Source organism: Hippocampus bargibanti, linkage group LG02, assembly GCF_051943395.1.
Source record: "Hippocampus bargibanti isolate YZ-2025 linkage group LG02, ASM5194339v1, whole genome shotgun sequence".
NCBI lineage: Eukaryota > Metazoa > Chordata > Actinopteri > Syngnathiformes > Syngnathidae > Hippocampus > Hippocampus bargibanti.
This window is the reverse complement of record NC_142735.1, coordinates 24,740,018-24,754,522: the sequence shown is the minus strand read 5'-3', so window position 1 is coordinate 24,754,522 and position 14,505 is coordinate 24,740,018. Positions and strand designations below refer to the sequence as shown.

Sequence of the window (14,505 nt, the reverse complement as noted above, 5' to 3'; positions counted from 1 at the left end):
AAATCACAGAATGCAAGGTGAAGTCGACTCTTAAGCAAAGACTTACCGATGCACTTTTCACAAGGGTTTCCTCTTTTTCCTTATTATCTACAGCTGTTGAATTGTTGTCGTTCACAGCTGGAAGAGCGACCTCACCGCCACCAAATGGTGGAGCCGGCAGCTTTTCATCCGCATCCTTTGTCTCCTCGGTAATCGAAGATGGCGCTTTCTCAGAGTCATCCTGAGCTACCGTTTCTTCCTCCCGCGTTGCCGACACGAGCTTCTTGGCGGGTTGCCCGGGATCAGATGAGGGATCGGCGGCCAACGGTGGGTTGGATGGACACCATACCCTGGGCATGGTGTCCATCCAGAACTCGTCAAGATTCAAGGTCAACTCGTTTGGATCCTCGAGGCGCTGCTTCAGGCTTTTCGCACTGGGGGAGGAAGGGGGGCGGGGGTAAAATTGTTATTTCGCTATAAGTTGATGCTATGGTCTGTTCATTTGTTGGAAATTCTTACCTGTAAAAGCCTCGAATAAGAGTCCTGTCAACATGAGTCCAGATGAGTTTAGGAAAGTAGTACATTAACAAACCAAGATTGCATTAAAAAGGAAGAAAACTGACCTTGTGTAATATTTGTTTTTCTCCACCACGGTGTCAACTGCTGCAGCGTTGACCATCTCGATGCATATCTGCGGTGGAGGGATTAAAAAAGGGGGAGAGTTAGGATTGAGCTAAAACAAACTTGATTCGTCTGGATCTACAATCAAAACGTTGATCCATCTTGTACCCGGTTGGCTAGAGGGAGGAAGTTGACAATCTTGGCGTGCTCTGTGACCAAACGTAGAACTGAATTGACGGCCTCGTTTTGGGCCCTGGAGATCTCCACGCAAAGCAGCCGCTCGGCCAGAGACTCCACTTTTCCAACATACTAGAAGACAAAACAAACGAGGGCCATTTCTGGCGACCAATCGACACAACGGGCGCCCTGCGGCTTTCGTGTTGTTGACTTACTGAGTTGCTCAGCCGCATCAGCGACATGTACATGCTCTCCTGTCACGGGAGTACAAATCGCAGTTAGCAATGTCATCAATAGCCGCCGCCATTGCTGGTGTTTGTACCTCGCTGGGTTCGGTGCATATGGGCTGCAGGACAAAATGCATCGATAGCCCGGAGCTGCACAATCGCAGCGGTACTTGTAAGTAACGGTGGACGAAGGAGCAACAGGACTTCCAGTCACTGAAATGCACAAAGGCCTGCCAGCCGGCGGGGGCGGGATAAGCATTTTACATTCTAAACAACGTGCGGCGGCATAAACTGGCAGTGCCCTCACCCTCCTCTGGAGTGGCAGCACGCTCACACAGTAGTAGAGCGTCTGAACGTCCCGACAGGTAAAGTAGGGCCACGCAAGCCTCGTCACATCCTCCTGTGTGTAAAATTCTTGCGGCAAGCCTGTCAGCATGATGGTGCACGCCGCTTCCGCACCGCGATCCTTGGCCACGTCAATATCGATTGCTCGTCTGACGGTCACAAACTCTGAAAGAAGCGCACCACATTGCCGAGTCCGGACGCGACATGGGCACCATGGACGGAAGGAGCGTGGATCTCACCCGGAATGACAAACCAGGGGGAAAAGGTCGAAAAGAGGAAGGGTTTCGTCCTCATGGTCAGGAAAAATGGCGCAACAGAGCCTTGCGGAATGCCAGGCTTGAGCGTCGGAATGGTTGCACCGGGAAATGCCAGTTTGCTGTCTGGCAGGGCTTGTTCATAAAGTCGTGATCCTGTGTGGCGAGAAGGACACACGCATACCTGACAACTCGGTCCAGGACAAAGCCCCCGAAGCCAAACGATTTTTAACATTAAAAACCAAATACATATTCTCGCTTATACACTGTTCATTTTCTGCGTGGGCGGCAGTTGGTGGAAAGCGCAATTTTGATCGGATGATACAGACCTATGGCCGTTGATGTCGAAACAGGTAAATGCCCCCTTTTAAATAAGCCTGACGAGTAAAAAAAACTTTGTGGAGAGAAAATGTTCTGCCGCGATTCCTATTGTCTTCGGGCATGAAACAATACAATGAATGAAACAGTTGAATATCAGTGGCACTTTGACAAGCCCTATGCTAAAGTTACCAACCATATACTTCTGTGAGAGGCAGCAGAAAGGATGGATTTTTGTTATCAATCATGAGGAACGGAAAACTATTCATATTAATGGTGAGTATTATCACAAAGTTATTTGAAATATATTCTGACATTCTGTTGAAATCGTGCGTGTTTGCGTGCGTTTGCGCCTCTCACTGAAAAACATTTCCTAAATATTTAACCTTTATGGTTCTCTTAGTCAAAAAGGTTCCCAACCCCTGCTATAGGTTGACAAAAATAGCTATCAATTCGTTTTTCCTGTATTTTATCCATTTTTTTTAATCAAATAATGTATGCCATACTACCACTTTTATATGGGAATTGTAATCATTTATAGGGGCAGCTATATGCCAAGGTTGACAGATATGAAACTCAAATTACAAACTTGGGAGTGCTTGGGAGTATTCCCCACGAAACGAATGTAGTTTTCTTTTAGATGTCACACTTTTTGTTGCCTTTTCTCTAGCAGATGCCATTACATGACAATGCTAAAACAATGCGAAATCTTGACTCTCGATTCCAGGAATGACCCGTAGTACCCGCATGCGCAATTCATCTAAAGGAAGCTAACAGCTGACTCTGAGCTGATCACCTGTTCTAAATTTCGATACGATACTTAGCCATCTTGTGTTTTGAATGAACGTTGGGTATTTATTAGTTTGATGATTTTTGACTTATTGTTGAAAAACGTACTCATTACGGCAAAAACAGAGTAGTTGGCAGGTATGCACATGCTCTCCCCTCCAGTCCTCGTTTCGGCCAAAACTTACGTGATGATTCGTCGCCAACAATCGGCAACCCCAACCTAAAGAGCTGATAGGAGGGACATTTTTTGTGAAGGGAGTGCCAAACGCCAAAGCGATCGGCATCGGAAGCAGATTCAAATTCCACAAAGACCTGAAAAAAAAGTTGGGTGGAATGTCAATGATTTTCACAGCGAAGGTGGTCTGACTCTTGAAACATCAATGACCTTGTTCAGAAGCGGCATGAAATTGGCGACCCCGCCGATTTTCCTCAGAACTTTACGAAGCCCGGTGATCTCCCACGACATGATATCTTTGACAAGGACGGTCTTCGGGCCGTGGTCCGATACTGTCTGCGGGTGCGAATTGCAAAAAAAAAAAAAAAAAAAAAGAAGATGGGCATTTCCCCAAATCAATGGATCACACAGCGGTGAAAAGGTGGGGAGTGGGTCACATTTCACCCCAAATTTGATTGACTTACACATTTCATCTGTAACATCATCCACTTGTAAAAGTCAGCCTGAAACACAAAGGTCAGTTTCACGTGGTGTTAGGTCACCAACATTGTGTGATTATTTTTTTTGTTTGTTTGTTTTCGAGTACATACCGGCAACATGGGGAGTTTGCTGGACATGACTTGCACCTGTAATTGCTCTAGATTGCCCCGCAGAGTGAATTTTCCTTTTTGGCTTGCCGCCATTGCGGCTCTCGCCGATGCAGGTTTCTTCAGTTGAACAAATGCCTGAAAGGTGAGTAGGTTTTCTCACTATTGCCCAAGAGACATTTTTTTTTTCTTGGCCGAAATTCAGGAAGTAAAGAGATACGTACGACTTGTTTTTGAGGAATAACGTAGATGCTGTCATCACCATTTGCAAGTCCGAACGTCTTGACCAAATTGATGATATCTTGCTCTGAGTAGCTGTGGTGGTTTTTGGGTAGGTTGGTGAGGTACAGCCCAGTCAAATTCTTTTCGGAAAACTGGAAAGACATAATGTCAGAGCCACCAGTCCATTGCCAATGTGCCAAAACGGAATACGTGTCGGCTCTCGACCAATTCAAAGATTTCATGTTTTTTATGCCTCAGTTTACAATCGAAAATCAGTTCTTGACCAAACTGAGCGCACCAGAATGCACCAGTCGACTCCCTTCCGCTTCCTTATACGCATCACTTCTTCCTGTCGCATTCATTGTGACCGGCGCATGTTTTTTTTACATTAAAAAACAGACATGCTTGGTTGAGATCTCCGCAAATATGGCGTTCCATTGTGAGTTGACATGTTTGGATTGTTCAATCAAAAAAAAGACATTCATTACATTGATTATAATGGGAATGTTTGTTTCTGAGGTTTGACTGTATTTGCCGACGTCTTACCTTTTGATTTAAGTAGGCTTTGTGTTTAATGTAACCTGAAACAGACAAATTGATATAGTTTTTTTAACCCAGGAGTGGGTATATTTTTTTTACCCAGGAGTGATTGGATGTTGACAAATTTGCAGGGCTTACGGATATTTTGTAAATTCAGATTCTTTTCCATGGTCTCTCCAACGGTGAGTTGGTCGGCTCCGCCATAACGTTGTTTGGGTGCATTGGATGCAGAGGAAGCTACTTTATCGCGCTTAGGTGAGATCATTGGTTCGGTTTTCACCGATGGGTCGGAGCCGCGTTGGGATGTCGCCTCCTTTTTGACTGTGGCGTCTGAACCGGTTAGGGGTGCCACGTTGTCCTTTGGTGCTGCATCGGATTCACGTGAGGCCAATGAATTGTCCTTGGGATCACATTGGGGCGCCACATTCTTTTCAATTGCTGATTCCGATGTACACGGGGGCGCACTGTCCGTTGGATCGGAGGTGGTCGCATCGTCCTTTGGTGCTGCATTTGAGACGCTCATAGGTGGCGCGGCGTCCTTCGGTGCGGCATCGGGGCCGTTTGGTGGCGCCGAATTGGAACCAGATGGGAGCACCACATCATTTTCAAACGCCACCTTTTTACCAAGCATTGGAGCTGCGTCCTTCTGACATTGGGACGGCGCCTCCTCCGTCAATGCTGGGTCCGTGTGGTGTGAAGACCTCGCATTCTCCTTCATTGATGCTTCAGAACCACGTTGGGAGGAGGCCTGCTCCCCCGGTGTTGCCTCAGAACTGCACGGGAGGGACATTTCCTCCATCACGGCCGCATTCGGTATTGTCTTGGCTGGTGCTACCAGGGGAACAAGATTAAAAGAATGACACTTGTGATGCTAATGTACAAATTATTTGTCACTGCACTTAGGCATATTATCATCTTAGTTACATTTTGAGGGTTTATTGTTCCCATATTTTCTGGTGTACAATATAAGCCACACCCAAAAGCCTTATTTGTCTTCAAAATATGCCCCTGTGCCTTATCATCCAGTGCCGTCTTATAAGTGAAGTAATATTGAGCCACAACAGTTCTCACAACTCGCCGACTGCATTTACCCCCGTAGAAGAAGTCGTGTGCGGTGCATGCTGTGATATAGAGAATGGCATTTTATTTCAATAATCTCTTAAAATTACTTTGCAGGGTGAAATTTTTGTTCTTGATCTTGCCATAATTTTCCGTTTTTAGCATAATGATTAGAAATTGCAGATTTGGCCGTTTTTGCTTGTTTTTGTACTTTGTGTTTCAAAAACATTTTATTTCATTTAGTTCTGAAAAATTTAAGGCCAAAATACTCCACGAAAAACTCTAAGGAACAGTCATTTATTCATCTTCCTGAACCGCTTAATCCTCATGAAGGTCGCGGGGGGTGCTGGAGCCTATCGCAGCCGTCTTCGGTCATTTAGCAGGGGACACCGTGAATTGGTTGCCAGCCAATCGCATGGCACACTGAGACAAACAACCAACCACTCTCACTCTGACCCTGAGGGACAATTTCAAGTGTTCAATCAGCCTGCCATGCATGTATTTGGAATGTGGGAGGAAACCGGAGGACCTGGAGAAAACCCACGCAGGCACGGAGAGAACATGGAAACTCCACACAGGGAGGCTGGAGCGGGATTTGAACTCTAAATCCGGGCCGCTCCTCTAAGAAACAAACATTTTAAAGAAAGAAGATTGGTAATCTTTGAAAATGATACTAATTATTGTATTGTAATAAACTGATAAAACCCTTGAATATTTTTTTCAGCTCTTAAAAATGCAGAAAATACCAGAAATTATACTATTGTGCAATTTCTATTTTAGTGGAAAAAGTTTGAGAATATGTCATCCATTGAAGTTGAGTCTTCTAATCCGCTGCGCCTTATAGAATGGAAAATACAGCGGGTTTTTTTTTGTTTACTATCTACTTTTAGTGCTTAGACTTGGGAACAGACATGGGGGATATTTACCAAAAAGAGACAGACACGTTGCTGTTCACAATCTACATTGTTTCACGTGGGGAATGAAAAATAATAAGCATAAAAATAAGAAAAAGAAAAGGAAAAAACCTTGTTTCTGGACGGCACTGCTTTCAGGGTCACACGGTACTTGGGGAGCCACCGGCCCTGCCGCAGGTCCCTCTTCAGGCTTGATAGTCTGCCGATTTTGGTCTTTGGTCACGAGAGGAGGGTCCACTTCCATGGTGTCAGGCGCAAGTGGTCCGGTTACACTTGTTGGTTTTGATTGCGTGGGAATCGCGACCGCATTGTGCTGCTTGTTTGTGGTGTTGACCTTTGCAATGGTGCGTTGCGGTGGTTTGGCAGCATTTGCTAGAGCTTTTTTCATTTCACTGGTGACCTTGCAAGTGGGGTTTATTTGGGGCTTCGGCGGAATTCCTTCCACCGTCTTTGTGATCTCTTTGCTGGGGACATTTTTCGCTTTGGCAGCAGATGTTTGCGTCTTTGAGACTTTGGAAGCTGCGGATGGATTTCTAGGAAAACAGAGCGATGGTGATGTGATGAATGATGTTTTTTAACAAGGTGCAAAAAGCGTGTCCACTCCAGTGCCAGGGTTATTGTCATTTTAACTAAAATTGCAGGACCCACCAAATATTGAGTTTTAGGACTACAGAAACATTCAACAGCATTAGAAACCTTAAACTCTCTCCTTTCATCAGAAAAAAAGACTTAATTCCTAAGTTATACGAGTCTGGAGTTATCTGATCTTGAAATGGGGGTGGCTGTCCAAAATACAATGCGTTACGTATACATACTGATTCATATAGTGCTTTAACAAGAGCTAAAGCACAAACAAAGCACTAACATGGACAAAAGGCAAATGCTGCACCTCATGGAAGGGAAAAACAGCACCCCCAGCAAGAAAAAAAACAATACTCGAACAAATTCGGTCATGGCGCTCCACGTCACACTTTCCAATCCCCGATTGAATTTGGGAATGGCACGGAATGAGTCAACTTGACTAGATCACGCGAGGAGAGAGCAGGCCTCTTACTTGTGAGGATTGATCTTCAGCCCCGTGGAGACACACTCCTGCAACAAAACACAAAGTTGCTTTAATTTAGCTCCCGGGAAGTACGGCGCAAGGATACTCAACACACCTACCTTGTTTTCCAAAATACAGAGTGGAAATCCATTAATTTTCAACTTGCTCGCCTTCCTCAGTTTCTCTGCATCTTCCTTCTTCTCAAAACACACGACTGCCTGCGCAAACACACCCGAGGGGAAGCACTCAACACGGCATTTGTGCTAGTGATGAATCGCGTCAAGCGCATTGGGCAGAAACACAACAGTGAACGTTACCTCTCCTTTGGAGCGGAACACGACGACTGATTTGGTTTTGCCGTACTGCTCAACGGCAGCCAAGATTGTCCGGTAGCTGAGAGAACGGTGAATCATTCCAACCGTCACTATGGTCGGCACGGAGGCTTTGACGAGCTGTGTGAAGCACAATTTGATGTAATCTTAGTCAGAAAGGAGATCGCATGTGTTTGGTGCTGTTGTTGAATCCATCTTCTTTCATCTTAAGCAACTGGCTAAAATAAAACCTCTCCTTTATCACGAGCACTTTGAAGCAGCAATTCATGCCTTTGTCACATATTGGCTCGATTACTGTGATGCGCTTTACTTTGGAGTCAGACAATCCTCCATGAAGCGTCTCGAGCTGGTCGGGAATGCTGCTGCTGGCCTCTTGACTGGTACTCGAAAGAAGGAGCACATAACTCTGACTCTGGAATCCCTTCACTGGCTCCCCATATATTTTACAGTTCTTTTCAAGATTTTATTTGTTTTCTCATTAGTTTGACATTAATAGACGTGCCAAAAATTAAATAGAGGCTCAGAGGGGATCGAACATTTTCTGTTGCTGGTCCCACTCTCTGGAATGTCCTGCCACTACTCTTTGGCAATCGACTTAGTATCATTCCGATATGATCTTAGTTTCACTCCTTAGTGTTTCTATCTTTGTGACTGCCTTATTCCCTGTATATGATAGCTGTCCATGTTAAACGCTTTGTTACGGCTTCAGCTGTTGTTAAAGCGCTATTTATAAATCAATATGTAATGTATTGTAATTTACTGAACCTTAGTCTTTGCAGAGGTGGCTTTCTGTTGGCCAGAGGTGGTTTTGGACGCGACTGGCTTTTTGCTGGTTAAAGATGAAGCAGAGGTGGTTTTGGACGCAACTGGCTTTTTGCTGGTTAAAGATGAAGAAGAAGAGGTGGAGGAAGTGGTGCCGATGCTTCCTCGAGAGGTTGAAGGAGTGGCGTCCATCTTGGCCAACTGCGCCAACAAGGCGGGGGCCAGAGTTTTGACCATAGTCTCGACATCGGACTGCTTTGATAGAGACTGAATAGCTGGGTAGAAGACAAAGTGGTCGATTCACAAGAGCTGTGTTGCGTCGTGTGTCGGTTGAGGATATTGTACCTGTTGATTGCAAAAGCTTCTCGGCAAGTTGCTCTGCCTTGGTTGACGTCGGCTGGCTCGTGCGCTTGGTGGCACTTGCTTTCGAGGACAAACATTTGTCATGGACTCTCTTCGGTGATGGGAGCCTGGCATGGTGGTTCCGCGACGGGGACAGCCTGCGCGACGGGGACCGTCTGCGGGATGAGGAACGCCTGCGAGATGAGGAACGCCTGCGAGAAGAGGACCGCCTTTCGTGACTCCTCTTTAACGACGAGTGCCGCTCCCGACTTCGTCGGGCGGGACGCCTCTCGTAACTTCTTGAGCGCCGATTATCAGATGAGCTCGTGGAGTAAGAACGAGACCTAGAATATTTCCGGAATGATAATTTCAAATTTGACACAATCCAGTCAGGTGATTTTGGCCAAAAATGCTACAGCACCTGCGCTTATGCCTGGAACTGTGAGGTGAACGGGATCGACTACTCGTCTTTGTCCTCTTTTCTCTCTGAGCATCTGAGCTGCGCCGGTTCCGAAGAGGGCTGGAGTGGGAAGGTGGTGAGCGAGCCTTACGATGGGGTTTATTACGCTGAGTATGTTCAGTGGACGGCGACTTCTTTTGCTCCTGTTCCTTGGGGCTATATAACACCTCGCCGTCCCATTTGGGATATCTGAGGGGTATCAGCAAACATCTTCGATTAGTTTGATGATGACAAACAAGTCAAGCACATCTCAACAACAAAGTCTTTTGAAGAAGGAGGACAGGTAAAGGGGCCATGGAAAAATAGAACACTAACTGCTTGCGAAGGACTCTGCAGTTCTCCAGGTGTATGTTGGAGTTTTGGTGAATGAGCCAGTCCTGGCAGGAAAATACAAGCGATTCATGAAAATGGAAGGCGTCACAAGGCATGAATAACAACATACTCAGATTGACAATCACAATCGCCGCAGGATTCGGATAATCCTCAGGATTCATAAAAAAAAAGAGACACACTGAAAAGTACTTGTTTCCTTGTTGAAGTGAGCCAAGTCCTGATGGCAATCACTACAAGGAACCCCAATGAAATGTTTTTTTTTTTTTTTGAATAAATGTCCCTGTTGACTTGTTTCTTGCTCTGCCTGGAGGTCAGAAAGGATCAGGAAAAATAAAAAATTAAAAATGCCCGAGGGGAAATAGGTCGATGGGATCTCCTAAGTCAGACATTGCCGTGACTTTAAAAAAATCGAGTTATCAAATATTTGTCCTTGAGTACAATTGTTGATAAGATACACATTAGATGCATTGAAAAACTAAATATAAAAAAAAGGAATCTTCATGATCGTCATTTGGTTCTTCTGCCGATGTTGAAATGCTGACAGCCGATTGGTCAACATGAATCACTTAAGAGTCCATCAAAACAAAGAAAAAGTGAAACGGCGTAGCACAGTGTCGCGTACAAATCGTGGCACGAGCGAGGGGTGGAAAAATGTGGCCGTCCATAGCGAGACAGAACAGAAGGTCCACTCACCTTCATCAAGGCGCACCTTTTGTTACACAGAGAACACGTGTGTGGAAAGACTCTGGGCGTGGCCGCTGCATAGTCCAGCATCTTGGCTGACGTCGGCAAACCCCGGTAGACCGTGACCTCCGGCATTAACGGCTGCAGGGGTTGTTTGCCGCTATCGGCCGGACGCAGGCCGAATAACGGATATTCAACTACATTCAAGGCGCCGGGGTTGGAGCAAACGCCTTGGATGTGTTGAACCAGCGGCTGAGCTGGGAAAACCTGCTGCCAACTCGTCTGCGGCGTCGGAAGGGGCAGCAGCGGTATCATCTTTTTAGCCGGCTTTGGGGTCTTGGTCTGGGTCTTGGGTAGCGCCTTCTTCTTGACTTGCGCTGACTTCGTAGTGGACTTCTGCTTTTGTGGCTGGGCTTTCTTGGCGGTCGACTGCTGTGCAGGCGTCTTCGTTTTTTGGGCCTTCTTGGCCGGAGTTTTTGTTATTTGCTGGTTCCTGCTGACGGCAGCATCGGGTCCCCCGAGGACGACAAGGCCGGGTCTGCTGGGATGGGTGCGGTGCAGGAAAACTGGCGACGGTTGCGGTTTTAAGGTGGGCTGATGCGTCTCTTGCTTTCGTGCACAAACCATGGCTTGAGGGGCTGGACATTTGATGTTACAAGTGCCAGTGTCTTTTGTCGGCATAGAAAACATTGTGAAAGGTGACTGTACACTCATCACCGCTGGTTTGACCGGGTCGTGACTTTTGGGCTGGGTAGATGATTTCAGGATGGAGGTGAGAAAAGACATTGCGGGTTCCTTATTATTGGGGCGAGAAGGCGCCGGCTGCGCAAGCTCTTGACCGTAACTTCTTCTGTCCAAAGGGTCACCCTCAGCTCTTTCAGCTTCGCTCTCAACATCCTCGTCAAACATTCCAGAATATTTGCTTGTATGTCCATAGTCAATGACCTTACTAGACTGGAAAAGAGGAGACGAGGAATCCTCTTGTTCCATCCCCTCCAGTCCAGGACCTCTCCAACTGTCCCCACTGGCAGGGCCACTGAAGGTTTTGAGTCGATCGGCAGCCGAGGCCTTCTTGGTCTTCTCCATACGGATTTGACGTAAGATGAAGGGTAAGTTGGAAGGGGTGATCTGGTCTTCAGGGTAGGATATAAGATGTTCCAAATCGCCCTTTTCAAGTCCAAATTGCACCAGGATGTTGGCAGCTGCCTCACAGGTATATTTGGCTTGAGTGAGCTCCGAAGAATCGGCTATGTCAGGGTTGTTGTAATCTCGGTGTAGAATTGAACGGAGCTCAATGTCCTTCTTACCGGAGGTACTAAAAGAACGACCCGCGGACATTGAGTGTTGAAAACGGGCGGAGGAGGAAGAGGTGGTGTCACCGGCAGTTCGGCTATAATTTGACAGGCAATTGAGCGAGTCACCGCTGCCGTCAAAGTTTCTGCTGATATTTTGGTAAGAGCTCACTGCAGAGTCCTGGGAGTACTCTTGTCGACAAGCATCTTTATCCAAAGCCAGGATGTCTTCCTTGGTCTTTGATCCTGGCATGGGTTGATAATTGAGAAGCTGCGAAGAAATCGCCTGGCTTTCAGAAGCCTGCGGTCGACGAGTGGAGGAGCTGAGGCTGGATCCGAGTCTGACAAAAGATGACCCCCTATGAGGGTCATCCTGCCTTCTCTGGGCCGCATAAGGGTTGTACAGAGGATGAGACATGGCTGCCTGTCGGACAATCAGGAACGAGCTCCTGGCTAGTCCGCCAAACAGGAGCTGTTTGGTGGGGCCTGGAGTCGGAGAAGCAATACAATGCTTCGATGTCAACACAAAGCTGGAAAGAGTTACAAAAAACAAAATGAGGTTAACTGCAGGTAAGAAGACCGCTGTTCACTGGACAGGAACACTTCTTCGGGGGCAACGTCTCAACTCAGCTCTTCCGCTCTTCAAAGCCTTTCCCGATACGCAGAGGTGCTCACTTCTGCCTTGTGACTCGCAAAAAAATGACACAGATAAAGTAGCACCTCCATCAAAGACACAAAAATCCTAACAGGATTTATTAGGTTGCCTTTTATGCATATCCAACAACAACCACGCAATGTGCCAACATTTCTTGCAGGTCAGATCATATCCAGTCATATTCAGTGATATTAGTTTCTGCCTTAACCTAAGCCATACATCGTAAAACCATTCCAAACGGTCTAGTATCTTCCAGAATGAAAGCTACTAGAATATATATATATATATATATATATATATATATATATATATATATATATATATATATATATATATATATATATATATATATATATACACACATACATATATATATATATATATATATATATATATATATATATATATATATATATATATATATATATATATATACACACACACACACATATATACACACACACACACACACACACACACAGTAAAGTCTCGTTATATCGATAGTACTGCTTATTACGATACTATTTCTATGAACGCAAGGAGAAAATTTACATGCCGCAGGATCGGATATATCGATAGTCCGGTTATATCGATATTTTTTCCGACTCCTGAGAATATCGATATAACGAGACTTTACTGTGTGTGTGTGTGTGTGTGTGTGTGTGTGTATATATATATATATATATATATATATATATATATATATATATATATATATATACAGACAGACAGACAGACAGATAGACAGATAGATAGATAGATAGATAGATAGATAGATAGATAGATAGATAGATAGATAGATAGATAGATAGATAGATAGATAGATAGATAGATAGATAGATAGATAGAACCCATTGGCTTACGAACTTTTCGGTTTACGAACGTTATTTATGAAAATTTTACCTTGGCATACAAACTATTTTTCGGGACACACACAGAGCTGCCACAATGAGTGCTGTGTCGTTTGTGAACGAGCCCGTTCTCCAAACAAGGAAATAGCAGCGGACTTTTTTTGTCCTCTATTCCCCGCCCCCAGTTAAAACCACGTGATTGGTCAAGAATGCAGCAGTGGGGGATTGGGTTACAGACAGAGGCCGTTCTCCCAAAAACAAAATGGCGTCTTCGGTTAAAGCCACGTGATTTTTCAAGAACCCAGTGTGTGTGTGTGTGTGTGTGTGTGTGTGTGTGTGTGTGTGTGTGTGTATGTATATATATATATATATATATATATATATATATATATATATATATATATATATAAAAATAATCCATTTAATTTCTAAGCGCCTTTCAAATCTCTCAAGGTCACTTTACAGTCACAGGATCAGTTTTTCTGTGGGTGACACAGTGAAGTCTCGTTATATCGATATTGGTTATATAGATAGTCCCGCTTATTACGATACTATTTCTATGCACGCAAGGAGAAAATTACATGCGCGCAGGGTCGGATATATCGATAAGTCTCGTTATATCGATATTCAAGGGAGTCCGAAAAAATATCGATATAACCGGGACTATGGACTATCGATATATCCCTGTTTGCATGTAATTTTCTCTGTGCGTGCATAGAAATAGTATCGATATAACCGGGACTATCGATATATCCGATATCGATATAACGAGACTTTACTGTATATATATATATATAGGACATTGATTCGCTGTGGCGACCCCTGAGGGGAAAAGTCGAAAGGAAAAGAAGATATATATATATATATATAGAGAGAGAGAGAGAGAGAGAGAGAGAGAGAGAGAGAGAGAGAGAGAGAGAGAGAGAGAGAGAGAGAGAGAGAGAGAGAGAGAGAGAGAGAGAGAGAGAGAGAGAGAATAGTGGAGTGAAATGCAAATCTAAGTAAATGGATGAAAATTTAAACGTGCTGTGTTAAAATAAATAGTGTGTGGAGAAGAGTTCAAAATTATTTCATTGCGTGGAGTAGTGCATGGCGACGTTCGCGGGTATGTGCTACACACCCACAACACGGACTAACACGCGTCGAAGGAAAAAAAAACATAAGACAACATTTCACCAGTTGGTCAAAGACAAAAAACAGGATTACGAGAACGTGTATGTCTTCTATCTTGCTTTAGAATCTAAATAAAACAACAAAATAAAACGGATGCAATGGCCGCTTGTTGAGAAAAAAAAAACAATTAAACAGGCCTTTAATCTCCCGACGATCAAAGCTGGATCGCTGTCCGGACCTCACAACATAACACAACACAAAACACAACAACGCAGGTAATGGACAAAATAACCGTCCCCGAAAGATTTGTGTGGATGTGCATATTTTTTACCTTTACTTAACAATCGTAACTGCAAATTGGTCGTGTCCTTAGCCGCGACGGTGCTCGCTAGCACTAGCTTGGTGTGACGTCATCAAAACGGAAGTTGT

The 14,505-nt window shown here is 44.8% G+C and overlaps 1 protein-coding gene and 1 long non-coding RNA gene across 5 annotated transcripts in view; one reads left to right on the top strand and one right to left on the bottom strand.

Moving 5' to 3' along the window:
• Positions 1-255, top strand: part of LOC148902109 (uncharacterized) — a 20,601-nt gene extending 20,346 nt beyond the window's left edge. For both annotated transcript variants that reach the window (XR_016114242.1, XR_016114241.1), the window contains one exon: positions 118-255. This is a non-coding gene — a long non-coding RNA (uncharacterized LOC148902109). The remainder of the gene's footprint in view (positions 1-117) is intronic.
• Positions 1-14,505, bottom strand: part of znf638 (zinc finger protein 638) — a 19,892-nt gene extending 5,387 nt beyond the window's left edge. For 2 of the 3 annotated variants that reach the window (XM_088990413.1, XM_088990416.1), the window contains exons 1-25: positions 14,408-14,505; positions 10,175-11,987; positions 9,464-9,525; positions 9,110-9,337; positions 8,692-9,032; positions 8,350-8,621; positions 7,570-7,704; positions 7,372-7,470; positions 7,262-7,299; positions 6,319-6,740; positions 4,373-5,065; positions 4,241-4,275; positions 3,697-3,846; positions 3,476-3,610; positions 3,350-3,388; positions 3,096-3,221; positions 2,896-3,022; positions 1,589-1,759; positions 1,312-1,514; positions 1,100-1,234; positions 993-1,031; positions 769-909; positions 603-670; positions 499-522; positions 47-413 (exon numbers count right to left, since the gene is read on the bottom strand). In XM_088990413.1, the coding sequence (XP_088846539.1) occupies positions 47-413; positions 499-522; positions 603-670; positions 769-909; positions 993-1,031; positions 1,100-1,234; positions 1,312-1,514; positions 1,589-1,759; positions 2,896-3,022; positions 3,096-3,221; positions 3,350-3,388; positions 3,476-3,610; positions 3,697-3,846; positions 4,241-4,275; positions 4,373-5,065; positions 6,319-6,740; positions 7,262-7,299; positions 7,372-7,470; positions 7,570-7,704; positions 8,350-8,621; positions 8,692-9,032; positions 9,110-9,337; positions 9,464-9,525; positions 10,175-11,875 (5,751 nt within the window). In that variant the 5' untranslated portion in view covers positions 11,876-11,987; positions 14,408-14,505. Of the gene's footprint in view, positions 1-46; positions 414-498; positions 523-602; positions 671-768; positions 910-992; positions 1,032-1,099; positions 1,235-1,311; positions 1,515-1,588; positions 1,760-2,895; positions 3,023-3,095; positions 3,222-3,349; positions 3,389-3,475; positions 3,611-3,696; positions 3,847-4,240; positions 4,276-4,372; positions 5,066-6,318; positions 6,741-7,261; positions 7,300-7,371; positions 7,471-7,569; positions 7,705-8,349; positions 8,622-8,691; positions 9,033-9,109; positions 9,338-9,463; positions 9,526-10,174; positions 12,336-14,407 lie in introns of those variants that run through there. The other variant, XM_088990415.1, reaches the window with a different exon arrangement.